This window comes from Falco naumanni, chromosome 9, assembly GCF_017639655.2.
Source record: "Falco naumanni isolate bFalNau1 chromosome 9, bFalNau1.pat, whole genome shotgun sequence".
NCBI classification, from domain to species: Eukaryota; Metazoa; Chordata; class Aves; order Falconiformes; family Falconidae; genus Falco; species Falco naumanni.
In genome coordinates this window covers 8910894-8938585 of record NC_054062.1, presented here as the reverse complement: position 1 = coordinate 8938585, position 27692 = coordinate 8910894, and the positions used below count along the sequence as shown (strand labels likewise).

At 54.7% G+C, this 27692-nt stretch overlaps 1 protein-coding gene across 2 annotated transcripts in view; it reads right to left on the bottom strand.

Moving 5' to 3' along the window:
• Positions 1-27692, bottom strand: part of RALGDS (ral guanine nucleotide dissociation stimulator) — a 61573-nt gene that overhangs the window by 31069 nt on the left and 2812 nt on the right. Inside the window, exon 1 of one of the 2 annotated variants that reach the window (XM_040607575.1) lies at positions 14584-14801. The exons of the other annotated variant lie outside the window; for it this stretch is intronic. Within the exon in view, the coding sequence (XP_040463509.1) occupies positions 14584-14706 (123 nt within the window). The 5' untranslated portion in view covers positions 14707-14801. Of the gene's footprint in view, positions 1-14583; positions 14802-27692 lie in introns of those variants that run through there. 2 annotated transcript variants of the gene reach the window in all.

Sequence of the window (27692 nt, the reverse complement as noted above, 5' to 3'; positions counted from 1 at the left end):
CTCTTTTAACAAATACCACCTAAGGTGCTTATAACCAAAAGAAAAACAGGAAAAACATTTTTTGGTGTTGCTTAGCGATCAGCGTGCAGTGAGTGCAAGTCTCCCAGGTGCTCAGAGTTATTGCAGTTTCCATCCTTGCTCGCATGGGTCCTCTGCACAACAGTCAGGAAAAGAAAAATCACCAGGAGAAAATAGGAGAAAGGTTACGAAGCCACAAAAATTGGCAGGGAAAGATGGGAATGGGTGTAGCCCCTGAAGATAGAGGAAACTCGTTTCTGAAATCAAACCAGCCCTTTTCATCTACTAGAAAAATAAAATGACATCGTGAGATTTCATTACATATTGGAAACACGTATCTGATCGCTGATGTTGGGCAAGGTCCAATGGTGGCGGTTTCACTGGCAGAGCATCCCGAGCCTTCCAGGGTCCCCCAACAACTGGAGTCACTTTTCCACCACCAGCTCAGCACCCTGAGCCCCTTGCATCCCAGAGGGTCCCTGAGTGCTGCCGGCCCCTGCCCTGCCCTGCTCAGACACGGGCGGCCAGGGGCTACGCCGATGCACAAAGCAAAGTTAATCTGCCTCCAGCTACACCACCTCCCAGAAGAAACACAACCTATCGGAGAATTTACTGGGCATATCTTATTCCCCTTACCGCAGCCTTCAACAAGGGAGGCTGCATGCTGGATTTTCTGTACACATGACTGTTCCTCGCCCCAGCACCTTTGTACTGGGGCCAGACTGGGAGCAACAGCTCAGTTCAAGACACTGCTCTGTTGAACACACAAAATACGTACTGCAGTGACTGGCTGGTGGCTGCCTGTGAAACAGGGAGCAGCATTGCCCACTGCTACAGCTTTGGGATGCTCATGTCATTGCTTGTGCAGGGCTGAGTGGCCCCATCGATCACTCCCACCCAAACCCCCTTCCAAATCACCTGGACAGCAGGAAGTGCTCTCCATGGTGAGGCTCATGAGTCCAGGTGGAAAATAAACATAACGAAGCTCTGGCTCTGCTCACCTTTCAAAAATACAGTCAAGGGCAGGCAGTACGTTTTTCCACTGACAACCACCAGCCAAAACGACACCTTCAGCTGAATCGTGTAAAAGGAGACTCTCAGAAACAAGAGGCTCTGGCAACCAATCAATAAAGAAATCCCAGCGGATAACAAAGAAACTTTGCTCATTAGGGTGCCTGTCCTCATCATCAGCTCCTGCCTCCCCCAGCACACTCTCTAGCCCTGCTCTCACCCGTGCCTCCCCCGGCACCACCACAGCCACGAAGGTAGCACGTACACCTGCATTACCCACACCAGCCAGGGAACTGGGACCAGCCCTCGGGTCCCACTCTCCAGTCAGGGGAGTGGAGGGCAGCTTTATTCCGGCTGTCATCCCAGTGGCTCTGCTCCTGGGCTAGGGAAGGGGAAGAGAGGCTCATCCCCTGCCCTCTGCCACAGTGACAGCTCCTGCCAGCATGTATAGGGCATTGCTGAGCGCCTGCACTTGCCTTATATCTGGGGATGTGCTGTGACCCCACGCTGCTGTTTGCCCTCCCTGGGGACAGGGATGCAGGTTTGCATCTGTGTGACTACCCCAGCGTGCTCAGACTTAGCTCCCTGAACCTGATCAGCGCCATATGCATACATTTCCCCATCTCTGGAACGACATATCTGAACGCCCGTAGGGAAAGGAACGGTGCCATAAAGCTGTGAAGAAGTCCAAAAGTGATGCCAGAGCACAAGCACAGGGAAGCAGCACAGAGAGCTGGTATGTTGCACAAGACTAAATTACGTCCAAAGACTGGCTAAAACATAAGAGCCAAACAGGCTGCAGCAAGATGCTGGGCTGCAGAGCTGATCTGATCTGAAGAGCTACAGGTAGCAAAATAGAACAGATTTACATGTAGCCTAGGTTTAGAACAGTTAGCCCAGTATAGGAACAGGATGGAACAGATCTAAATGCCAGATCCTGGAAATAAGTGAAGCAACAGGAAGGTGTACCGTGCATATAACATTAAAAACACAAGTAAATAACTGAGGTTACTTAAAATAAGAAATCCAGTTAAACAGGAACAAAGCCCCTTAAGGGGGGATAGGGAAAAGGATGTTCCAACAATGGTCCTGTATCTCCTTCGGCTGCACAAACGTCAGGGAAAGCATACATCAAAACCCAGACGGGTTGGAAAGCCGCCGTGAAAGCTGCAGGAAAGCTGACTTGATCTGAAGTGAGGAGTGAAACCTTGGAGCCGGGCTCTGGTGGAGCGAAGAGCTGATGTGATTGAAAGTGAGCAGCAGAGAGAGGAGCCAGAGGGGCCGGCGCAGCCGCAGGGATGAAGGAGAAGGGAGAGGAGCTGCAGAAGGAGCACGGCAGGAGGGACGTCCAGCAGCTGGACCAGCAGCCAGCACGGCCGGGTGCTTGGGGCCAGGTGCTTGCTGACGCCGTGTGGCCCCTGCCAAGTTATTTGGGCCAAATTCACCTCGGTCTGGGCTGGGGCACAGCGAGTGGACACCAAAATATTCTGTTTTAACAGCCTGAGTACACACTCACTGGTGTCAGCCACGTGAGATTCAGGAAAAGAGGCTGGCAAGAGCTGGAAAGGGAAAGTTTCATCGCCCAGCCCTGAGCCAGGTATTGCAGAGATGAAACAGTCACGTGACTAAAAAGTCAATTAAGAATTGTAAAAGTCTTTTAGTATTCCCAGGTATTGTTAGTCCCTCAGACAAGGATGTTCAGAAAAAAAAATGTTTTTCCCTTCGGTAATTACCACTTTAAAAGGTTTCCGCTCCGCATTGTTTTAGCGGGGGGAAGTTATTCCAGTGCCTCGCTCAATGGCCAGCAAAACTCTTTTTGTTGTGGGTTTTTGGCATGGAGGAGCAGTGTTCTTTCTTCCAAACAATACTGTACGCCAGTGGCCGAGGGCCAGATTTATCTCTCGGTTGCAGTGGCACAAATATCAACAAACTCGGCAAGCGTCGCTGAGTCACACCATGGTGCTGAGTCCAGCCACGGTGCTGCTGACCCTCCCGACTTTCCACCTCTGGGTCCATGATTTATGCTGTTTTTACTTTAAATCTTGGCTCCAGGAATCACTTTGAGTGCTAAAGAATTTCAGTCTTCATTAAAATTAAAAGGTCAGCCTGTGAGCACTGAAACTACTTGTGTTGTTTCCTACGGTTTCACATCTCGAGATGGTCTTTCGTGCCTAAAAATGTACGAACTGAGAATGAAAATGGTTTTGTGGTTGAAGTGTTTGTAAGAAGCATCTCCCACATGGATTTCTGGTATCTAATAATACATGAACTGATGCGACAGATGTTTTGGGGCATTTACAAGATCCTTTTCCTCCTTTCAACCATCTAATTTCATCATATTTGCACAGACTTAACTATCTGCAAGCCCTCAGCCAAACTTGTGTGAAGCGGGCCAGCAGGTTCAGAAGTCATTTGGGAGAGAGGACACAGGCAGACAGACATGACAGCATTAGCCTGATTTTACGTAATTAGATTTTAAGAATTTTCTGTCCCCCTAATTGCAAGGAAAACAGTTAGAAAACATGAGCAGAGCTTCTGCAGGAGGATCAGGGACCAGAGAGTGAGTGAAACAAGCTGTTCCCTGAGGGTCTCGCCCAGCTTCAGCGAGACTTTCTGCAGCAGCGAGGCAGCATCCTGCCCCCGCTGAGCTTCTCCTACCTTGGACTCTCACGGCACAGAAAGCACAGGATGATCGATCAGTTCCTGAGCGGCCAGCATCATTACAGGTCAATTATTTTTTTTTTTAATCTCAGCAATGAACATTATATCCCTGTCTCTGGTTAATTACCCATTGCTATGTGAGCAGCGCTGTTAAGGAGCAGTGTGTTTTTATGACACGTGGATGTGCAACACAGTGGCACGCAGGTGCAGCACCAGCTGGGACACCCACTCAGTCCCCTTTTTGCAAAAGCCAGACCCCTGGAGAGCTTCCCTTTCCCACCTTCTTGCCCCGGTGGAGGTTCACCAGCTTTTGCAAAGCTCTTCTCCAGAGCGGGCTTGCAGCAAGAGGGCTGGGGCAGCGGGGCGATCGAGGGCCCCTGGAAATGCAGGTGCGTTGTAGGTCTTGGATGGAATTTGGTGCCAGGCTGCAACCAGCTGGACTGTCAGCAGCAGCCAGGTCTCCCACACTTGGGGACAGGGCCCTGCCTTGTGCTGACCCCAAAATAACTGGGGATGGGTAAGCAGGGCCAGGTCCCCCCAGGGGCAGGGGCTGTGGGTGCAGAGGCATCCAGCCCTGTGCAGTGGGAAAAGGTGGAGCTGTGCCCCTGTAGCTTGTCCCTGTGTTTCCCCCATTCCTCTGCTGAATAAAAAGGGAAATCCGGGATTTTCAGCTGCTTTTGATTCCCTCTTGCTCCACACACAGCAGGGTGGGAAGGGATTAGTCTCCATTTCCTGGCTCCAGACAGCTCAAAGGGCTGCCCAGGCGGGACCCCCCCGGTCAGGGGCTCCCCGACCCACGACCACGATGCTGCCGGACCCCTGCATCACTGCAACAGTTGGCTCCATCCTGCCTCCCCCAGTCCTCCGCGCATCTCCCCAGAGACCCTGGACATGCCTCCCAGCTGCTCTGGTCAGTCAGCTCAGGGTCTGGCACTACAAACCACGTTCCCTCCTTCCTCACTGGGCTGTGGTTTCTAACTTGTACTTGGTTTCCAGCATGGGAAGTAGAAGTGCTGGGCAAGGTACGGTGATGAAAGAAAAACCCAGACTCTGAGAAATGCACATAGGAACCTAAAGGGAGAAGAAAAGAAGAAAAGGAAGAGCAGAAAGGGGCTATTTTAAAGGTGGGGTTTGGGGGGCTGTATCCTGGCAGGCAGGAGAGCAAGCCCCCTCATCTTGAGCCACCAGCATCACCAGGGTGCCCGGTTTGTTTCCTTGTCAATAACATCACAGCTAGCCAGTGCCAAGATTGCCACATAGCTCATCGCAAACAGCTCCTCAACAGCTCCAAGTCAAGGGCCTGATCCTGCTGGCTGTCCTCTGGAGCTCAGAGAACCCTCCCCCAAACTAAAGAGGTGGATGGCAGCGGTTAGCAGGACAGGATCAGGGATTCCCCACTCGAGCTGCTGCCAGAGGGAGCGAAGACCCAAGGTGTCCAGCCACCGAGTGCTGCCCCAGCCCCAGCACACCTGGGGACAACCCCAGCACGAGCTCTAAGAAGTCAGGAGAGGGGCAAGGACACAGGACAGAGGAGAGATCTGCATGACTCTGCACACAGACAACAAGAAAATCAACAAAGCAGCCTTTGGATGTAAACAGCCCTTGGGGTTCATAAAGTCAAGACCTCACTTTAAGATAGAGGAAAATTCTTACCATAGAGGCACAGAGGAAGACGAGCACCCGAGACACTGCTCACAACCAGCATCTGCACGGAGGTAATGCCTGAAAGCCTCAGCTGTGGACCACAACACAGGGTGTTTGCTGCCGCGCCAGCAATGTGCTCCCCTCTCCAGACACCATGTGTGACGCCACACACATGACTCCAGAAACTGGGAGTTAAAAATACCAAATATCACAAGTTCTGCCCAAACCGAACCACCAGCCTGCCGGGTCGCTACGTTACAGCGTCATATGACACAGCTAAGAGCTCTGCCACCGGGCAGAAGGATCTGGCGAGAGCCACCTCCTCAGGGCAAGACATAGCCAATGCTTTCAGCAGTGGTAATACTAAAACAAAGCAATTCAAGCACTCCAGGTTCACAACAGGCAGACCCAACACCAAGCTCTATCTTGGCTGTCCTCTGTTACTCGGGTTGTAGCGTTTTACCACCTCCCAAGCACATCGCGCTGAAACCAAAGATGCTATTTGCATCAAAATGGCACTTGATAGCCAGCACAGTGGCCAAATCAAGCTGTTTCAAGCCAGTGCTCCTGGCAAGGTAGTCCCTTAGCATTATTTGAAGCTCACAAGGCTAAATTCACCCGTACCCAAATGCAGCAGCAGTGCCTACCTGTGCTTGGCAATGCTTAAACAGTTGGTGTCGTGCATGGGGACACTAGTACACAGTGAGGGTCAGGGGATCCACCGGAGCCACGTGCTGGCTTGGGAGAGGTGCTGAGCGCGCCGAGGCACGTTGGTGCTGGCCAAGGTGCAGCCGTGCAGTGACCATGTGCTGACATAAGGATGTTTTCAGCAACGCCATGGACTGCCAGAGCGAGCTTACGTCAGCACGAAGCAGTGCCACCCGCGCCTGCGGCAGCAGCCACATCTGAGGGCAGGCAGGGTCCGGCGCAAGGCATTTAACCACACATCAATGCACGCAGGGCACACCTCTGCTTCAGTATTGCCACTCGGCTGTCTCAGCTGCCACGCAGCCCTGGGGCTCACTGTCTGCTGCCAAACATGGGGTAAATAAACCGGGCCAGCTCTGATGGATTCCCTGGATGGAGATGCCCAGGGCTATATCCACACTCTGCTGTCACATTTGTGACTGTAAATGGGGTGAAACCTCTGTTTCCCTGTGTTTGCAGCTGGCATATTTCCAAATCAAGTGGCTGTATTGATGACAGCCTTGTCCCCGGGCCAGCTCCGCTGCAGGATGCGGCATGGGAAGCTGTGCAGAGGAGGGATGGGGCTGCACTGGCAGGCAGGAGACATGCACACCTACTGACTCACAACCTCCGCTTAGGGAGAGCAGTATAGCCAGGGCTGAAGTGCCCCTGTGCTCTTGCAACGACCCCAAGCAGGCATGCAGCAACCTGCCTTTGACTGACCATAATGTGCCAAACCAGTCAGTAAACCGTGTTTGCCTTGTTTGAGCACACATGGGCACCGAGCAGCACTGGCAGCCCTCACGGTGCACTCCTGCAACAGCTGCATCTGCAGGCGCTGCTCAGAACCCCAATTGCAAAGTGACAGGTGACAGCAAATTGTATTGACGGGCTCTTATTGAATCAAACCGTCAGGAGGCAGCTGCTCCGCGGCCCGCTGCCGATCTGCCGTTCATCGGGGTGCCCAGCCTCGGGGTGTGGGGATGGAGCCAACTACCGCCAGCAGCACATGGGCACCAGGACCAGGCATCTGCCTCAGCGGTGCCTGGAGCCACAAAAAATGCTCTGCCAAGTTTGAGGGTCCCCAAGGTATCATCAGGATGGAAAAATGAGAGCTGTGAGCAAGAAAGCCAAAAGCACAAAGAAGAGATCCCATTTCACTGGAGAAGGGAAAGTGCAAGAAGCAGAGCCTGCACCTCTTGGAAATACACGTCTGCAGAGTAAAAACTGCAAGAGGAGCAAGCTCTTACATTGTCCTTAGATTTCAGAAAAGCTGGCGCTAAGGGATAGGAAGGAAAAGCAAAGCAAAGCAGAGAAACACTCTGGGATGTCACCTTGGACATCAATTTACGTCCTTAGCTAGAGACAGATTGCAATACCACCAAAACTGGTGGGTTTGCCTTGATTTACACCAGTAGACGATGTGGCACACAGTATTTTACCCGATTTTCTTTGCAGTTTCTGCTCCGCAGCTAGCGCTAGCAAGCACAGATCCAGGCAGGCCACTTATAAAAATATGTGGAAAGCAGATCGATTGAACAGTTGCTGGAAACTTCAGCTCCTTCTGCACTTGCAATACACAGAGAATTAGCATTGCTTTAATCGCACCAACAACTCCATCAGGGCAGCAGCAAGAGTCGGTCGGGCAATTCCAGCCCTTGCAGCGGTGGAGTGCCAGCAAGCACCCGGCACTGCTGCACACGCACAGCAGCCACCCGGAGGTGGCACCGCTGTGATCATGCCTGACCAGCCAGCTACACATAGGGCAAGCAGAGATGCTTGGTGAGTATCACACATCTCAAAATCTGCAAATAGGACATCGCAGGGGTGACCGTGTTTGGACTGTGATGACAAACCTTCGGGCAGGATGAGCCCCTGAGGCAGACAGTTCCGCAGGGAGTTGCGGCAGGCGCTGGTCGAGGCTCCAGAGGTCTGCGTTTTTATTTCACTTTGGCAACCCTCGTCTGCCTGACCACATCAGCACAGTCCTGCTAACTGCTTATTTAAAGTAACCCTGAAATTACTGGCCCGGCACTCCCATGGCTGTGTTTCACTTGTTTACTCCGTCGACAAACAGGCTCACACAGAGGCTACAACTCTGGTTGCTTTAGCACCAGTGGACCAAATGTAGTAGTAATCGGTGACCCTTTTCCCCATCCCTTTAAGCCAGTGTGAATCCTCAGCTATCACACCAACCATTCCTTCTCTGAAGCCTCACGAAGGGCTGGAAACGGGGACTGCCGCCACCCCAAAAGCTGCTGGGACAGCCACAGAGACACCGCCTCAGGCACCAGCCAGCCAAAGGTCGCCCATCGCCTCGCACGCACGTTCACAGCTCACAGGGGTCCAGCCGGCTGATGGGGCAGCAGCATCAGTCCCAGGGGAGGGTAAAACCAGCACAGGGGTACGGACATGGCAGAGGGGTTACACGAGCTGTCCCCGGCGGCTGTGGCAGCGCTCCATAGCACCGCTGCAGGGGCCACCAGCAGGCTTGAAGCTGCCCCATACACGCACGCAAGGCGTTAGATGGGCTCAGCCTTCAGCCTGGCCAGGGCAATTCCCAGAAATCCCAAGGCTTTACAGCGTGCTTCTAAGTTTCTGCCCTTACAAATGAGAATTCAACCTGGGAGACTTTTTCCATAGCTTCTAATTTTCCCCAAGGACACAGAGTGGTGATTTGCCCAAGGGAAAAGGGGAGTTTGGCCAAGAGCAGGGATGGAGGGATTTGTTGTTTTGACTGTAATTGTGGTCAGGAAACAGTCCTAGCGCTCATTTTCAGCTCCTCCCTCTCGATAACATCTACCATACGCAGGCAGTGGAAAAGAAACAGCCTTTGATATAAACATGACAGAGTTTGATTCATTGTGGGGCTGTTTGCAGCTATCGCTTCACCTCAGCGCCCGGCACACGGCATCAGCCTTTGATCGACGCGAGCACCAACTTGCAGCCCCGCTTGGCTCTTGGTGGAAGCCCTTCTGCTGCCGAGGGGCACAGGCTGGCAAAGCTGCACTGGGGAAGCAGAGGGATGCTGCTGGGGCTGGAGCTGCTTCTGGGGCTGCTGGAGATGTTAAATGTCTTGGCCCCAGCAGGGCTACACCAGCAGGACAAGAGGCTTTCACACCGTGCAACCCACCCGCTCACCAGCTCACCCCAGGGCCCAAAGGCACCTGCTGCCCCACGGGCAGCCCCCAGGAGGGAGCTCAGCCCCACTGGCCCAGCACAGGGAAAGCACCTACCGGCCAGCCCTGGGGATTCAGCCTGCCAAGCCTGGCGAGGAAGGTGCCCTTCCAGCCCCTTCACAGAGCCATAAACAGGAGAGCCGTCCTCCCTGCTGTGGGACACAACCCTGGAGGCACCACACTCAATCCGGCTCTGGTGCCCGTTGACTAAGCAGATCCCCTCACCCCTTGGGGCATGGGAAGTAACACCATTCCCACCCACTCCCTGGAGGATTAATTTACACAGCACTTCAAGGTGATACTGGTGCTGCACAGGAACAATAGAAACTGGAAATTAGCAGCTCGTTACTGCTGATCTGAAAGGTTTTCTTCTATGTGCCAGAGTACAGTGTTTCACCCAAGACACCTGGGTTGCAATCAGCTACGCTTAAAGCTCAACTGAACGAGACCTCAAATGCGGCAGGGAATCAGCCTGTGCCACAGCAAACCTGGGAAATCATCGTTTGTTCCCATCTCCAGCTCCTCTGAGCCTGGCTTTAAGGTCAACCCAAGCTTTTATCTTCTCCTGTGTTCTAGTACGCTGGGAAAAAAATAATATTAGAGGAATAAATTAGCATGTGAAATGTAATTTAACTAATTAGTCCACTGGAGTGGAAAATATTTGCTAACCACTTTGAAGTCAAACCTAACTGCGCTTATTAGGACATCACAGAGGAGAAAGGAAGGAGGCGAAGGTGGGGAGGCCACCAGGACAGGCTCTGGAGGATGCAAGTGCCCAAGCAGGACACTGAGAATTTCACCTGATCACTTTTCTTCTCCCTCTGTAGAGCCGCACTAAGCGTCCAACTCGGACACAGCTGTGCTGGAGGAGACCAAAGGCCATGCTGCACTCTCCTCGACTTGCCATTTACTGGGCGTTGCAACAAGAGGGTATTTCCCACTGATTTTCACTGTGACACAGGGCGGGGTCAGTTGCGTGGCATTGGCCTGGGATGCCCAACCATGACTGGACCAGTTCACCAGGCAGGAGGGATGCACTGGGACCACGGGGCCTGGGCAGCAGCCCCTCACCACCGCAGGGCATCAGCTCACTGGTGCCTCCCAGCCCTGCAGGCTCCCACTCCCAGGGAGCGGATATTGCCAATTAAGCTGACAAAACAGCATGCCATAAAGCTCCATCATATTAGGGAACTGCCTGAGATGCCACAAAAAGCCGTTATATCACTTGCAACAGTCCGTTCATTGATTTCCCCATTTCCCCGATATAGAAACTGTTGCTCTTTTATTAGCAAAGCTTTGGAAATCCCTACCCATAATAGCAAGAGAGGCACCCTGGGAAATTTTGCAACTGCTGTGACTGAATTATGAAAGGGAGGGATTGACAACTTCATTGAAAGCTAGCAAGGGAGAGAGAAACAAGAACCTCCTCTGCCCGACACACACCACCATGTTGGGGGTAGCCGGGGGGTGAGGGGGTGGGGGGTTCCTCTTCCAGCTGGCCAGCCACTGAACATGGGCATGGGCAACCCATTTCCATCACTCCCAATGCTCTACTGCCTGCTGGTGACATGCTCCCCAAAGAAGCCCTGCTCCATGCTGGGGTAGAGCAGTTTTCCTGAAAAACAAGCAAACCGAAAATCCTGGGGCTCACGTCTTTGTGAAGCGTCCCAAGATCTGTGCTTTGCCTGGCTCCTTTCCTCCTTTTTGAGGCCAAAGCCCTGCTCCCCAGGGAACCCAGCCTGAAAGGGGTCAGTTGCGCGTTCACTGAATGGATTTGCAGCACAAAGAAAGCCCATCTTTCAAGCCAGGCCTTCCCACAGATACGGCCCAACTGGGGATGAAGGCTGATGGGCAGATCCTACAGAAAAGGTCCACTGAGCTCCATTTCCACACGATGCCTTGCACGTGCAGGAGGTCCAGGCCAAAGAGACGGCAAGATTTGTCCTCCAGGGAGAGGAGAGACCTGACAGCAGCCCGGGCACGCCAGGTCTCAGCAGGAGCACATGCAGCGGTGACCAGATGCTCCTGTGGCCCCGTAAAAGCAAGTGCCAACAGGAGTCAGGGGTGCAGCAGAACACAGCTCTGCTCCCATGGCTTTCGGCTTTGCCTCGTGCCCCCTGCCTGGGTCTCCGGTGTCACTGCACCCCTGTGCCCCCCCTGCAACACTCCCAGTCCTCACGGTTGCATCCCGACTCCTCTGCCACTCGGTCCCCTTGCTGCTGCAGAAGCCTGCATGGCAGCTCCCACCTGTGGAGACTGAAAACACCCGCCCAACTCCTCATCCACAAAACCAAACAGGCTCCTGACCCGAGGAAGGTTTCTGAGCACTCTGGGAGCACGGCTGGCTCGGATGGCGGAGCACGGCACAGGAGCATGTGGCAGCACATGGCACGGTTCCTCTGGTAGGGGTACCAGCCATGGGGAGGGAAGGGCAGGGAGGGCTCATGGCGGGGGCTACAGGGTGTTTTGGGAAGAGAGGAGCTCGGTGACAGGGCATGATGCTCCTTTTGCAAAGGGCAGGGAGGGTCACAAAGAACCAACTTAACTGCGGCAACGCAGCCACCACCCCAGAGTACCTTTGCAAAGGGCAGCAGGGCTTGGGGCAGGTGGGGGATGTAGCCGAGACCTGCAGTGCCGGGAAAAGCTCCAACTCCCTTCCCATGAAATTGATTTGTTTGACCCTCTCCCACCCCTGCCTCCTGCAGACCTGCCCAAGTACTCCAGCACTTGCCACGGGTCAGGAAGGCAGCGCTGGGCCCCGGCCAGCCCGCTGTGGTGCTGTTAGCATGCTCCCGGCTTGATTTCTGGCCCCCCATCTCTCAGCAGAGCTTCCTTTGGGTGCGAGGATACAAAGGTCCCCATGTAACACATGTTCCTACACTTTTCCCAACAAGCTGGTGCCATCTCCAAGAAAAACCAGGCAATTCATGAGCCTGGAAGTCCTGAAACAGAGGGGAAAATGCCAACACGGCTCCCTCAACCACGTCCACACAGACTGGCAAAAGTGATGGCATGAGATGAGTAGGTACCTGCACGTGGGTGTGTGTGACACACCAAACCCTGCCTGACTGGGGGGAAATCTTTCAGCTGTGAAAGAGGAGTTTCCCCATCACTCCGCAGACAGAAGTGCTGCTGGGGACTTCCCCAGTAGCATTTCCTCACCGGCTGGTGCTTTGCAGCAGAGGTAGGTGCCAGCTCTGTGGGGGCTGCTATGCCCCCAGTTTCCTGGAATGGAAAAGGAGGGGACATACTCAGCCTCGAAGCAGTGGCACATGAGCACAGAGAGGCAGCGCAATCCCTGATCTGCCTCCTGCTCACAGGTGCTGCCAGCCAATGCTCGCCCCTGGGGGTCTCATCCTGCTCTGCCCAACGCAGGAGAGGGCAGGGGGTGAAAGCACCAGTGGAGCGCCAAGCTGGGACAGGTGATCATGGCTGGGAAATGCACAAGGTGCACATGCAGAGCCTCAATTTACATGGAAATGGGGATGCTAGAGACCACCAGCCCCCAGCCTGACCTCCTGGCAGTTTAACTTTCCACAGGGAAGCGCTAACCCTGCATGACGGAGCTAACACCCTAGCGATGACCCAAGGGCTGGGGACACCCCAATGTGCACTGGTTGGTGCCTCACCATGACATGATTCCCAGGACTGGCTGTGACCCAGCAGCTGCCAAAGAGTCAGTAGGAATTGTTAAAAACTCAACCAACCAAAACCAGAAAGCCCAACCCTCTAACACAGCGCACGACCTCCTTAAAAAAATGATTTTTTTCTGCAATAAACCCAGGAATATGATTAGCAAGCAGAGGTCACTTCCAAGCCACCCAGGCCAGGGCATCCCCCGTGCCAGGTCCCAGCCACTGCCCAGGTCTCCAGCTCAGGCTTTCCCCTCTGCAGGGAGGGAAGCCCCCACCTGTGTCGGGCAAACCCTGAGGGATCCCCCGCGCCGCAGGGAAATCCAGCACCAGATCGAAACACTGAGTGGGAATGGCTATCACGTAGCGTAAGCCTTGAGAAATCTGCTGCTTGAAGATCCAGCTAAAGGAGAATAAAGCATCCAGCTGCTGGTTCGCCCACTTCATCCCCTGCTCCAGCCTCCTCCCCACGCCGGCTGCCCTCCCTCCTTCCCACACATGCTGCGGGAGGCACCTGCGCTTTCGGGGCATATTTCCCACCCCGGCACACCCTGCCAGCTCTGCAGTGGCCGTCACAGGTTTTTTCATTAGTGCAGTCGATCCCGGCAAAGCCTTGAGGTGTTTCTAAATATAGGAGGCTCCCCGCAAGTCCCCTGTCCCTGCAGAGACACTTGCAGGCTGCTGAGCTGGGGCTTCCCACCCCTGCTGAGATCCTACACCGCCCTGCAGGAAAGTCCTCCCTCTTCCCAGGGAAGCGAGGTTGAATCTGTACTGTCATTTCACCAATTTAACCACACAGATAACATACAAGGGAAGATAACACTAACCATGACATATCAATTGTTTGCCATCAAGAAAATCCAGATTTAAGCCTCCCCTGCAGTGACAGTACGAACACTGAACACACACAGCAAGAACATCGGCTTTCCCTGCTCCAAAATCAAAGGAAGTTTTGCCTCAAATTTTAAAAGCACCTGGATCACACCCAAAATCCGTACACAGGCAGGACGCTGACCGCTCACCACCCGCCAGCTCTGGAAAGCATTGCCCCCGTTTTGGGTTCTCCAGTAGCTTTATCACGGGGTCCGTCTTGCACAGTCAGATTCACGGTGTATTTCTGCGAGGGGCAGAGTCGAGGTGACAAGAGAAGCCCTCCCCAGGAATCCCCTGACCCCAACACATTGGGAAACCTGCGCCTCAGTGCTGCAACCAACAGCGATATTTGCATCGTGGACCAAACCCTGCAGCTGGTTACAGCTGCAGCACCACAGCAGAGCGAGAGGGCAGGAGCGTGCCCACAGCCAGCAAGCCCAGGCAGGGCAGCCACCAAGGTGCGCGGAGGCAGAGCTGAGCTCTGCAGCCAGTTGCTGCCTCCCAGGTTTTCACATCCATCAGCCACCCCAGGGCAGCAGAGCCAGAACACACACAGAGCAAACACTCCCTTTTACACTGAGCTACAACACAAGTTGTCTTCCATGTAGGAAGCCTCCCCTCCTTCCCAAACTCCTCCTTTCATTTTGGTGCCTTGGATTTGGCAGATGCAAGACATGGTCTGCCTCAAAATACACCGCTTCAGAAAGGAAACAATCACATCTGGAGGTGGTGCCAGCTCTTGGCATCTTTAACTTTGCCAGAAGTTCACCACCCCCGGATGGCGCCGGGGTGGGGTCACAGCACCTCTCTGCCCCTTGCACACCCACCCCGTCCCTGGAGCCGAAAACGGGCTGGCAGCTCGCTTGCCTTCTACTTACATCATCATCCTGCACGCTCAGGGGGATATCCAACATGCACATCTGCACAGGCTGCACCAGTGCCTTCTGCACATTGAACAAAGGTTTTGCCTCCATCTTCCCGGGGATGGAGGGGCTGCTCATTCTTCTCTGTCTCCTCCGCCGCTCCTCTTCCAGGAGCGGGTCCAGCCCAGGCAGTGAAACAAACTGGAGATCTCTCCCTGCTCAATTTTGTCAGCACATCTTGCCAACAGCTGCTGCTTCTGCTGCTCTAAGAGGTCTTATTTCCTTCCTTGCAAATCAAAGAGCTGCGAGGAGCTGCACCGAGAGGCTGTGTGTGCGCGTGTGTGAGCAAGTGCGTCTGTGTGTGTGCATGTGTGTAGCTGGCGATGTTCCTGAGATCGGTGAAACAGCCCTCTGCAAGCATGCCACGGCACGCTGCCTTCCCCCAGCCTCTCCTTTCTTTCAGGGCAATCTCGGTGCTGGCTCTAGCTGCTGCTTTGCACTGGCATGAGGTTTTCAGCCTCATCTACATGCATGGCACTCGCAAACCCCGTGCATTGTCTCAGAGACACAACAGGTCCTGCCTGCTGTTGATTTCTGATTATGACCAAATTGTGTCTGCAGCAGCTACAGCATTTCCCTCTGGCTGTTGTGGCAGGCAAACAAGCAGAGCTGGAAGGATGAGAGGGTGTGAGACAGAGAGCGTGAATGATTGGATCTGGAGCCTCCCCTTTTCTTTCCTTCTCTTCTTCCATCCCTGCTTTCCATTGTCAGAGGCAGTTTCAGCTCAATGCCTTCCTGTACTCCGAGGACCACAGCAAGGCTTAAATAATTCACATCCAAAGTGCATGGGAACCTTATGGCACTGAAAATGCAGCATGGCACTAAAAGACAGTGAATATTGGTGATCATTTTGTTTGCAGGTCAATTCCGTGTGGAAAGTTTTGCCCAGGTGAGTATGGCACCAGCTGCCTTTTCCACCAGAGAGAGCCCATGACTCCAAAACAGAGTTTTGCTAGAGGGAGTATGGCACAAAATGGGGTGGTTGTGCTACAAAGAGCATCTCCCTACAGAATTTGCACCAACAGTAGCAGTAGGGCGAGTCAACATGGAGCAATATGTATATCACCTACATACACATACCACACAGATGTTATTGCTCTCACAAACAAGAATAAACCTGGGGTCAAGTCCATGACCCTCATCAGCTGCAGGAACAGGCGCAGTGACTGGGGGAAACACCCAGGGTGTCTCTTCAGGGAGGGAAGGGGGGGGGGGGGGAGCAGTTTTGGTGGGTGCATCAAGCTGCACGCAGCAAGCACAGTCACTGGGGCAGCCAAGCACCCATCAGATGGGCATGTGAAATGACGGGGCCAAATCAATCAAAAAGTCCCCATCGCCCTCAAAAAGGAGTTTATGTCCTTACAGCTGCCCTTCTTGCTGGGGCCGGCGGGGGTGCTGAATAGGGTGAGCAGACCCTGCTGCAGGCAGGCGTTTCTGGGTGCTTTCCCATGGCTGCAGGCAGCAGCGGGTCCCACTCTGGGGCTGCCCCTTGTCGCACGAGGGCAAAGGTCCTGGACGATGCAGCCCTGCCCCGGCTTTCCCAAACCCGGCTGCTGCCTGAGGCCACAAGCCCAGCCTGCGGCACGCCTGGGTTTCAGGGGAGAACCGAGGAGCCCCGCTGAGCCAAGCATTCCTGCAGCGTTAGGTAAGCTGGGCTTGGAGCCCTGCTCAGCACCCAGCCAGCACCAGCCCCGCTCCCTCCTGGCCTCTGTGGCTGGGCTGAGTCATTCACACAGGAGCCAGAGCCAGCCAAGACGCTGGGGTTAGATGGGTCTCACACACAAGGACCCTTGGTGTCGCTCCCAGTCAGAGCTGGACACCTTCCCAGCACACTGGGGCAGAGCGTGGGACTGCAGCAGGATCCAGCCCACCATTCCTGAGAGAAATGCAGGGGTGAGAAAACCAGTGCTTACATGCTGCGGGAATGGGAACTAATGGACAAGCCTGGAACGAGAACAGATAGCAATAAACCCACCATAAAATAAGTTTCAACTGGAAATTAGACAGGTTTTTGAACCACCATATGGCTGAGATGAGCAGCCGCAAGGACACAGAGGGCAGCACCGCACCAGCCCTGGCAACGGCTTCGCAGGGGAGGAGAGGTCACAGCACAGGGACAAAGCAGTATTTCCAGGGCGGTCTCCCAACTCCCAGCTGACAGCATTTTGGCAACTGTCTGGCTCTTTTCATCACAGACAGGTAGTGCCACAGCCCAGGAAACACCCTGGCATGGCCAGTTGCTGTCTCTCTACGCACGCTATGTCTTGGTGACAATACAATATGCGCTCCCACAGAGGATGGTCCCACATTTCACACTGCTGTCACCAGCAACAAAACCTGCCCCCAGCATGGGCAGTACCCACAGCTCTGGTTCCAGGAAAGGTGATTCAAACCTGGCCTTCAGCCCCAGCTCAGGTAAATCATCTCCCTGCAACAAAAGATTGGCAGAGCGCGCCTTTCCAACAACAACTTTCCAGTAACAAGCTGGGCTTGGTCAGCTGGGATTGCACCTTCCAACAGGCCTAAGTGACTGCACCGACATCCTGGGAAGGACACAGACATCACACTCAAGTGCCAGTCTCCAAGGGCTACCACCCCCAGGAATCCACTTATCCTGTCCAGCAGCTAATCTTTACCACAAGAACAGGAGTCTTTGCAAAGGTAGCGTGAAGGTGTAGGAGTCGCATCATCTGCTGGTGTTCCAGTTTGTGGTGTGCCCCTGGATTTCATGGTAACAGCAAAGGACAGATGGCAGAGGTTGCTACGCCAGAGCATAGGCTTCTGGCAGGGGCTCAGTCTGCTCTGCTGGTCCCCAGAGCCCAGCAACCTCCCACCAGGCAGCCGTGAAGATGCCGAAGGGATAACCCTTCTGGAAGAGTCGCGCAGCATGCAGGCAGACTGTGAAGGAAAGCAAAACTGCAAGTGCAGAGTCCCAGGAGAGATGCCAGGCAGAGCAGCAGCAAAGAGTCTGGACAAAGAAATGGCCGTTCTGGAGAACTGTCTCAATCCAACAGGAACAGGACACAGTGGGTGGGGGCTGAAGGGACACGGGAGCTGCTGTGCATGGAAGGCTTCAGCCAAAGGTAACCAGGCAGACGTCATGGGCACTCACACAGTCCCAGAGGCAGTGTGGGACCTTCCCCTGCCCACCAGCAGCCAGCTTGTGCATGTCCACCCACCTGTCTCCCCCCACACCTGCGTAAGTCACTGGGGAACGTAATGGTCCTTCAACAGAAAGCAGCAAAGTAGTTTCAAACAATTTCCCACTGGGAGATTTTTTAGCAGAAGTACAAAGCAAAGATTCCCCCGGCATCAAACCAGCCCAGACATGATGATCCCACGCAGATTTCTGAACGACAGCCTCATCCTATTGCTCCTCCAGACTGGCTGGCACAAGTGGAAACTGTACTACGATCCCAGAACCTCCAGCAACAGCAGTTGAACACCTTAAACGTACCGCTGCATGGTTAGCAGAGGAGCCATCCCCACAAACACAGGACCAGCTCACTGCTGGCACCCAACAGCAGCGTAGGGCAGCCTTGCAGGGGGTGGAGGAAAAATCTCTCCCAGTATCACCGTACCCCAGCGGCTACTTCTGGCAGACCGAGAAACCCCAGCACAGCCACTGATGCTTCCCCATTACATTTTGTACCGGAGATCTTGTTTTCTACAGATCCAGCTGAGCAGATAAAGCCCATCATGAGACCTCACTGCTTAGCAACAATTACTGGAAAAACACTGTTTTCCAGTAACAGTCCTGGCAGGAACAGAGCAACTGCAGGGCAAATAAACAGCGATCCCTATGCTGGGTGCATCCTGCTCCCGACTGCTTTGCTGCTGCCCCAGGGAGAGACTGACTCCTGCATCCATCCCTTAAGGTCTGAACAGGCTCCACTACCCTACAAGCACATCATTTTGGGCACACTGTGATGGGCCACGACTGAATCTCTGCATAGGTGGATGCAGGTTTCAGTGACAACCTCACGCACAGGATGGTCTTAGTACCCAGCACAGCTGCAATGGTGTAAACACTTGGAATACTCCAAGAACTGATGACCAACCTCTCCCACCATGGTGGTCATTCCTTATGCCAAGTGACTCACGAGGACAAAGGCCCACCTAAGGAAGGCTGACTCCAGCGCTTGATGCAGTCAGGCATCAAAGACTTCCACAAAGTTAAAGAAACTCCACAGAAATAACAATGGCGAGTTTGTTTTTCAAAGGAAATTGCAACTCCATGTATTGTCTGCCAGCCCAAACATCACGGCATCCTGCACATGCACGAGAACGCTGCACTTGAGAGAAATGACACAAAACCAACTGGTTTATTTTCACTGCATGAGGCTGCTAGAAAGGCAAAGAGGAAACAAAGCAGCATGACGAGTGAAAGGCAAATGGAAAATCCCAACAGTTCTTCCCCTTTGATACTTACTGGTAATAGAAAAAGGAAATCGGCTTTCAAAAACACAGAAATCCCAACCTGATATCATCCCTCTGAAGAACTCTGGCATTTACAAAAAGCCTAGAGGTAGATTTAGAGAGGCAGATACAGGCACAGGCATGACGGTGGATGCCTAGCGGGACTTCCAGGAGACCATGAGCTGGTACAATACCTATTTTTCAGTGAAAATCCAAGACACCTTGATATTTAAGCTCATGGGTGCTTCTGTATATCTCACTTGAAATTTGTATGTCTTGTCGCAAATGAGCTAGTAGAACAAATCCCATGGATTTGTATCTGCACCCTTGTTTTCAGCCATTTATTTGAAGAGGCCACCCTTGTTCCCTCAAAGTTGTTCCTGACAGCAGCCACAGCCCGTGCGGCACCTCATGTCTCTGGAAAGCCTGTCTGGCATTCAGCATCCTGAGCTGAATAAATTCCCATGCTCCCCAGAATAGATACATATGCAAAATTAATTTGCAATCAAGCCCGTGCGAAGCATGAGACAGCCTTGTAATAGGTGCAGAGCTGCAATTACCAATGCAAAGTGAAAGCCAACAAGCATTAAAGCGGGGGGGGGGGGGGGGGGGGGGAGAGGGGGGAACCAATTAGTTTTCTTGGGATTCCTCCACACATTTGCCACTTGAGGGATTTCAATTTCCACGCTCCCCTGCGGCTGAGAGTGCACCCTGGCAGCCATCATGTCCCCATGGGGAGGGGATGGGGATGCTTCCCCACGGCTTCCCCATAGCCTCCCCCTCTGTGGTCCCTGATGCGGCTGTGCTGGACCGGTCTCCATGGAGACTGTCACTGCAGCAACAGAGACCAGAGGTGCCGCTCAGGGGGCTGCGAGAGGATGCAAGAGGATGCAAACGAGACTGAGGACCACCTCTCCCCCATAGGAAAGGGGCTGTCAGGTACCCACCCCCCCACCCCCCTTCTGCTTCTGAGGCTGCTTCCCTGCATTGGCAGGATAAAAGGGCTCTGCTGCTTGTGATCCATCTGCCTCGTCCCGTGCTGAAAGCACTTTATCCTATTGAAATCAGTCCCATGGGAGACAGTAATACTGAGCTGTCATGGCGGGTACAGCATCCGGAAGGAGCAGTGCTCAGGGCTGTCATGGCAACAGTTTATCGAGTTTCCGTAAGGGCCCTCCCCCAGAGATGGGGACACCAATGCAGCAGCCCCAGGTGCACACAGCTGGGGAGCCCAGGGTGGGCAGAGCTGCTCTGGCGGGGGTCCCTGCTGTTCCAGCCATGATGCCGCCCATTGCACAACTGCTTGTGCACAGGGTGGAGGAAGGACCTGTTGTCCCTAGACAGATGTCACAGAGCAGCTCCCCACTCCCTTCTGCCCTGAGGGGCACCAGCACCCCGCACCACCACACTGCAGGAGAGCGCAGAGGTGGGCAGTCACCATATGACCCCCTGCAGTTCATAGCTGCCACCACCACCCCTTCCTCACGCACCCTAAAGCTAACCTCAGTTTCCACTAGGCTGAGCCCTGTTAATGACACCTCCCTGGTGTCCCCACCCCACCCCACCGCGCTGCCGGAGAGACCCAGGTGCCGCTCTAGTGTAGGGAAATCCCTGGCACAGGGGCTGCACCGCTGGGATGACTGTATTCATGCTTGGGTGCCCAGCTTCCCAGGCTGGGCTCACACGGCAGGCTTGGGAGCTGCGGGCTGCAGGGGTACTGGTGTGGGAGGATGCCACAAACTGTCCTGTGCCCACCACAGCTGTTCCCTGCCAGCTCCAAACCCAAGGAAAAGCTCCATCATCTCCCAAAACACCTGCCTGTCAGGGAAGCCCGCAACACTCCAGCATGGAGAGATCTCAGGAAAGATCAGGGCCAGGAAATAAGCTCCCGGACGCCAGCACTCCCCGGCTCCCCCAAGGCCAGCTGCAGCCCGTGCCCCGCAGTGCAGCCAGCCCCCTCGCTGGGACGTGGGCACAACGGAGCTCAGTGGTCCCCGCACCAGCCCGGCAGCGTGGCCAGCTGCTTCCCGCAGCAAACGAAACCTTTGCTGGAGAGAAAGGTGCTGCAGGAAACTGAGAGCTGAGGGCACCAGCAAGTGTGACAATGCCCACTGTTGGTAACTGTGATTTCTCCGTCGGGGTTTATCCCACTCGGCAGCCAGGCCAGAGCAGCAGCCACCTGCGGCGAGAGACCAGGCTGGCAGCAAGGCCAGGGCATCTCTCCCGGGATATGCCTGCATGCAGCCAGGCCTGTAGGCGATCAGGGGGCATGCAGGTGTGATGTATAGCACAACGCACCGTCTGGAGCACTTGCCAGAGACAGAGCATCCACTAATTCACCCACTTGGCCGAGCCTCCAGCACTGGGCAGAGCTGTTCCCTTAGCACATTTTCCAGGGTTTAGCTGAAGCTTAAACAAACCCAGAGGAGGTTCCCGCCCCCCCCACCCTTGGAGCCTGCTCTCATCCACAGGACCTCATGTTATTTAAAACCCTCTCAGCTCCTCATGCATACTTGAGCCTACATAACACACGGCCAGGAGGTTATCTGTAGATCCACATCACTGTTCCATGTCACTTGGCAGACAAGGAACTGTGGGCTCAGAGAGATAAGAGACAGCTCAGAGGTTTCCAGCCCTATGCACTAAGCCAAAGGTTCTCCAGATCCTCCCTCTTCGTGCTGGATTTGCAGGCTAGGGGGTTTAAAGAAGCTTCCACCACATGCAGTCCCCTCTCCACCAGCCTGTGTCAGCCAGGGGGATGGGAAACACTTGTTGCACAGCCAGATTCCTGAAACAGGTTGACTTTCCTGGAAGTTTCCTTCAGGCCTCCTGTTCAGCTGCTCCCCATCTTCCCGTGAAAACAGAGGAGGGTTCGACATCGCTTTCTTGGCTGCAAGGGGAGCCGATGCCTTTTGCAGACCTATCCCAAGAGGGATGGTCCGGGATCAGGGAGGGAGAGGCATTTCAGCCTGGAATGGCAGGGGACAAGGACACAGCAGGGCAGGACAGACCAGACCCCAGGGCTGTCGGCTTCAACAGACACAGCCCAGAGAGCACGGAGGCCCTTCCCTGACCTCCCCGAGGGCGGCAGCCAGACCCCAGCTTTCCCAGACCCGGCCCCCATGCAGCGCAGATGTGCAACCCGCCCCAAAGGGGGCTGTGTTCCCCCCACCCCATCCCCAGCCAGGTCTGCAGCCCCTCAGGGGCTAGAGGGCTGCTGCATTTTGGGGATGGCAAATTGTGAGCTCACTTTGCTTTGCACAGATTAATGAGCCATCCTACCAACCCACCGTCTCCAGGTGATCTTAAAGCAGAGTGGAGGGTGAAGCCCCCTCAAGCATTGCAGAGCAGTGCTGCTTTTAGGCCGAGCCATGACTTTTGGCTGCAGAAAGGGAGTATGTCAGGGTTTTCCACACCAGCCCAGCAGCAGACATAGGAGCTGGGGAACACCATCCAGCACCATGTGGCTGCATCAGCATCCTCACTGCCTATGGGGTCCCAGGCATGACACCAACCAGGACCCTTGCAGCTGGAAAAACATGTGGCTGGCACCAGCAGACCGAGAAAGCACCCTCTGCATTTGCAGGAGGCCCCACCAGAGCAGCATGGGAGGTAGAACACCCTCCCTCCAGCACCATACCAGTCTCCTGCTTCACACCCAGCACAGCCATCTAGTGACTGTGCGGTAAATCGGATGAAACTCTGCCCTGGAGGCCCACCATTGATTTCCGTTGCCTAACGACAGGAAAGCTTTATAATCCTATTAACTAAACACCCTTTCAAGCAGCACTGGGAACAGCGCAAAGGGGAGTTGTGTAAGCAGTTAAAGCCCCACCGGTGCAGCGCCCAGCTCTGACAGGTGCTGGGTGAATTCCCCAAAAGCCGGGCTGCAACACCCACAGGGGCAGCTGCAGTGTCGGTGGTGGCCCCCGCAGAGCTGGGTCCTACAAAGAAACACACCCTTTGGCTGCAGGTCTCTGGCCAGAGGGCAAAGGAGCTAGGAAGCCTTGCACAGGAAAATAGTGCCCACACATGCAAACTTGCAAGACTTGGCCCCTGAAATACTGACAAATACCATTGCATTTCAATCTCTTCCTAATCACCACCACCCTGCTTGTACTTATAGATGTTTCCCAGCAAAAGATACACTGCTTTGGCCAAAATATATGAACATTTCATGGAAGAACATGAATTTCATTGCAGCTCCCTAAGGAGAAAGGATACATTTCAGAATACTTATATTCACAAAATGTTTTAAGATTGCATCCCTCCCCCCTAGTTTGCATTGCTGGCGCAGGGGGTTAAAAAAAATATTAAGTCAAGCTTGTGGAGGATGTAAAATTCCAGTTTCCCACCCACCCCCAGGTACCACAGTGCCACGCTGAATTTCCACGCAAGGGCAAGAAGACTCGGTGCTCTGGTGAGCTCCAAGGAAATGCTGCTGAGCCACGTGCAGGGCCCGAGGCTGGAGCAGCTGTGAGTACTGTGGCCAGACCTCCCACCAAGTGCCACAGGAGGGGCTGTGCCACGGCACAAAATATGGATGCCTGGCTGATGCCTCATCCAACTCAAATCCCTTTGAGTCCAGGTCCCTTCCAAATGGCATGGTCAGGATATCTGCGGCAGTTAGCCTGAGGAGGAGGGTCTGTGCTGTGACAGGAGGGAGATAAATGCCTTTCCACAGGCAGAAATGCACCTTCCCCATACTGTGGAAGCATATATCAGTCATCTCCCCTCCCTTTCAATTAGTTATTCACACAGCAGTGCAAATTGCCGGGTCTAATATTTTCCATGATGGGTTATGAATGCAGAAGCACAGGATGGGTTCTTTTGTCAGGGGACACAATGCTGCAGGCATCCCCATCAGTGCCACGTGCAGTGACGGAGCAGGAGGCCAGGCACAGCTCTCAAACAAAATCCTTCCTCCTTTTAGTGCTTCTCCCACTGCAGGCAAAATAAACTACCCTCCATGAGCACTGGGGAAGGAGCCTTTTCCAGCTCCCCCATAGTGGAACAAAGCTGCGGGGCCACAGGCTCTGGCTTGCAAACCCATCACACCAAAGTGCACTGCTTGCTCTAGCCTTGTTATTTTGGTGCCACCAAGGACAGCACAGCCACCAGAAGTGCCTGCCTGTCACCATGGAAATGCTGAATGGGAGGGTTTGAAGCCTGCTGTGACTTTCAACCTCTGCCAAGCAAAACAGAGCCCTTAAACACCCACAAGCCCTGAGCGTTTGCATGAGGAACAGACTTCTACTCCCCTTGGCCTGCTGGGCACGAGGCAGTTAACCTGGGACCTCTCCCAGAGAAAAAGAACAGACCCCACTGTTCCTCCAGCCTCCGAACAATCACAGCTCAGCCTCTTCCCTCAGCTGCCCCTGTCCCGGACCAGCTGCCCTCTCCCAGTGTGCACCCACCAGATCTGCCCCGCAGACACGCCACAGCACAGGCAGCAGCGGTTTTCTGGGTCTGCACAGCCAAAGCTTTTGCACACCACGACCAGCACTGCCATGGGAAGACACCTCCATCCCTTCCCAGCAGACCTGACCGCTGGTCCTCCCCCTGGGGCTGCTCAACCTCCTTGGAAAGGAGCTAGAAAGCAGGCAAGGGCTGGCTGTATTCCCACTCCCCCTAATTCTGAGCAGGGTATGCAGCAGAGCCATCCCGACCAGAGTGTTTCCGCCTGCCCTGGACCTTGCCGTGACACTCTGGCCGCCTATTGCTGTTTCTCATGCCGGTGGCGTCTGTTCCCCAGGGAGGCGGAGAGCCACGACCGTATGGGACACAGGGCCAAGAGGGACGGGCAGGAAACACACGGTGGGAAATCCGCTGTGAGATGGAGGCAGCAGGGCCAAAAGAGCAGGGCAGCTGTCAAAGATTTCAAAGGGGCCTACGGCCTGCCTGTGAGATGACCCCAACCTCCCCAACCCATGCCGACAGCCTGCATGGAGCCAGGCAGGCTCCTTCGGCACTGAATGTGGCCTCTGCAGTGTTTGCTTCCTGCCTTCAGGCTAGGCAGGGTGTTCATAGCCAGGGAGCAGGGAACAGATTGGAACCGCATGGAGGAGAAAAGATAAAAAGGAACAGTGGACGTCCTGAGAAGCCCACAAGGGTGCAAGCCAGACACAGCTTTCGGGGTAGTATCAGCCAGCATGTGCCTTCGGGGAAGCTGCAAGCAGGTTCACAAGGCCACACAGTGAATCCCGGCAGAGCATCACCTCTAGGCTGGGCCAGCAACCAGCACCCCAGCAGCACATCCTCCCCTCTGATAATGCCAGGAGTGTTTCTCCTGTCACACAAGCAATCCCTCCTAACAGCGTCACACAAGCGATCCCTCCTAACAGCACTGGTTACAGCAGTCTGTATCTACACCACACCTCATTTTCTCCCCCACTCCTCCCTTTCCTTTCTAAATCCTACAGGAAAGTGTGGAGCCTTATCTGGGAGGCCTTGACATCCCAGAGCTCTGGCGCCACGTCTAAAGCCTGATTTTCTCCAGATCTTACACAGGAGCAGGGCAGACCAAAGGAGGGCTTCTCCACCCTCTCTGAGCAGCAGCAGGCAAGTGACCCATCGGGGCACAGCTGTGCCCCTTCCTTCCCCCCACCCCGACCCCCTCAGCCCTGCCCCTTTCCTTCCTCCCCCCCCCCACCTTTGAAATCTCTCTGCAGGCAGGCAGGGTGAAGGACACAGTATTGCAGCTACACCTCCTCAAGGGAACACGCGATGTTCTCCATCCCGGAGCACAGGAAGGCAGGAGCCAGCGAGGCCCACCAGAGCACCACTCAGCAAACGCAGAGCGGGCTGTAAATCTGTGCAGAGGATGAACTCCCACTGTGCTCCCAGGCCTCCAGGGAGCGGGAACTCAGTGATCCCCTGGCACACCACCACCAAGCCGCCTTTGACGTCAGCTCATGTCTACAAACATTGTCTTTGACCCATGGCCAAAACTTGCAATGCAGGGGAATATCAACAGAGAAAGTGAATATCCATAGAGATATCCCGCAGAGCGCCTGCTCCGAGCGCGCTAGGTGACAAGGGGCCAAGGGCTGAGGGTGAATGCGCAGGCGCACCTGGCATGACTTGGGAGCCGAAAGGTCCCCAAGAAATCAAGTCATTTAAAATGCAAATCCCCAAGGAAAACAGATGGGTGAACCCTCACTCCAGGTCGCTCAGGCTGGACTCTGGCAGGCCCAGCAGGAAAACCTACTAACATCTGGAGGCTCCACCGCTGCCAGCAGATCCCGCAGCAGCTGGGGGCTGGCCCCAGGCAGAGCAAACTGGATGTTTGGGTGCTGAGCTGTCCCCCACACAGCTCTGCTCTGTCGCTGCCAGCAGCTGCCGCGGCCACTCCTGAGTGCCCGGCAGTGTGCTCCACCACACTGCCCCACGCACCTATCTCAGTCCTCCTGCACCCACACCAGCGCAGATGTGGCAGCCTGGAAAGCAGCAAAGGCCCCTCTCCCAGCCACTGCTGATGGAAAGGTCAGGCGCTTGCCTGTTGTTTACAGAGTGCTAGGGAAAGCTGGGGGATGGGTTGACTGGTAACAGTGGGAACCAGCACAAAAGGGAGCTGTGGATCAGGGCTTTCTTTTCATACCAGGGACGCGGTCATTGACATGGCCTTGCTGAGGTCTCACAGCAGCTTTGGGACTGGACCTCAGGTCTCCAAGGATGGAGCCGGCTCATATTAATCATCACCAACAAGCTAAACAGCTTCTCCTCGGTGAGCAAGATGCACACATCAAGCTCCGCTGAGCAGATCTGCTCCTCGCAGCAGAGCCCAGCCTGGCACGCACGTCCCTTTCCAAGAGCCAGGCGCCTGCCATGCCCCAGCTCGCGTCACCACTGCCACTTCTCAGCACTGATGAAGGCAAAAAACCCAGGCAATAACTCATAGGGAAAACAACAGTGCCATCTGCTGCACAGCCCCACTTGGCCCCGAGCGCCCCGACAGCCGCGGGCTGCCCACGCAAGGCACTCGGGCAGGCTGGCACCGCTCCGCCGGTCACCGTGGCATGCAGAATGCAGCCCCAGCCAGCACCAAGCCAGGCACGGAGGCAGCAGCAAGCAGCCCTGCAGGGGGAAAGCAACCCTACCGCAGCCCTGACAGCCACCCGCAGCTGAACCACCGGGCACAGCCTCTGGTTTGCATAGAAGAGCAAAGGACAGCAGGATGGGGAGGCAGAGCAGAACGAGAGAGTGTCCCAGAGCCCATTTAGTGATTGCAGGGTGTGAAGCAAGCTCACTCGGTAAAGGCAGGCAAACAACCTCCCTCCTCCATCAGCACCCTGCAGGTGAAGCACATCTTCCAGCCTCTCTACAGGCAAGGGGAAGGGGGAAGAGGCAAACAGCCCCTAACACTTGCAGAGCCTTAGCAAGCTAGCTGACACCGTCCCCAGCATCTCCTTTGGAAAGGAATCTCAGATCCTGGCACTAGATACCATGCACTGCCAGATGCTCTTTGTCAGGGGACACCTGGTGGGAGCAGGGTCAGCCTGAGGGGGCTGAGAGCATTTTCTCTGCACCTCCAGCCCCAGCAGCTGTGTGTAGTTGCCTGTTAGCCACCCCTGCTCCACAAGTGATTGCAGTCTGGTGGCAGGTGAAGCTGGTTCTCTGCATACACTGCCTGGAAAGCGTGCTGA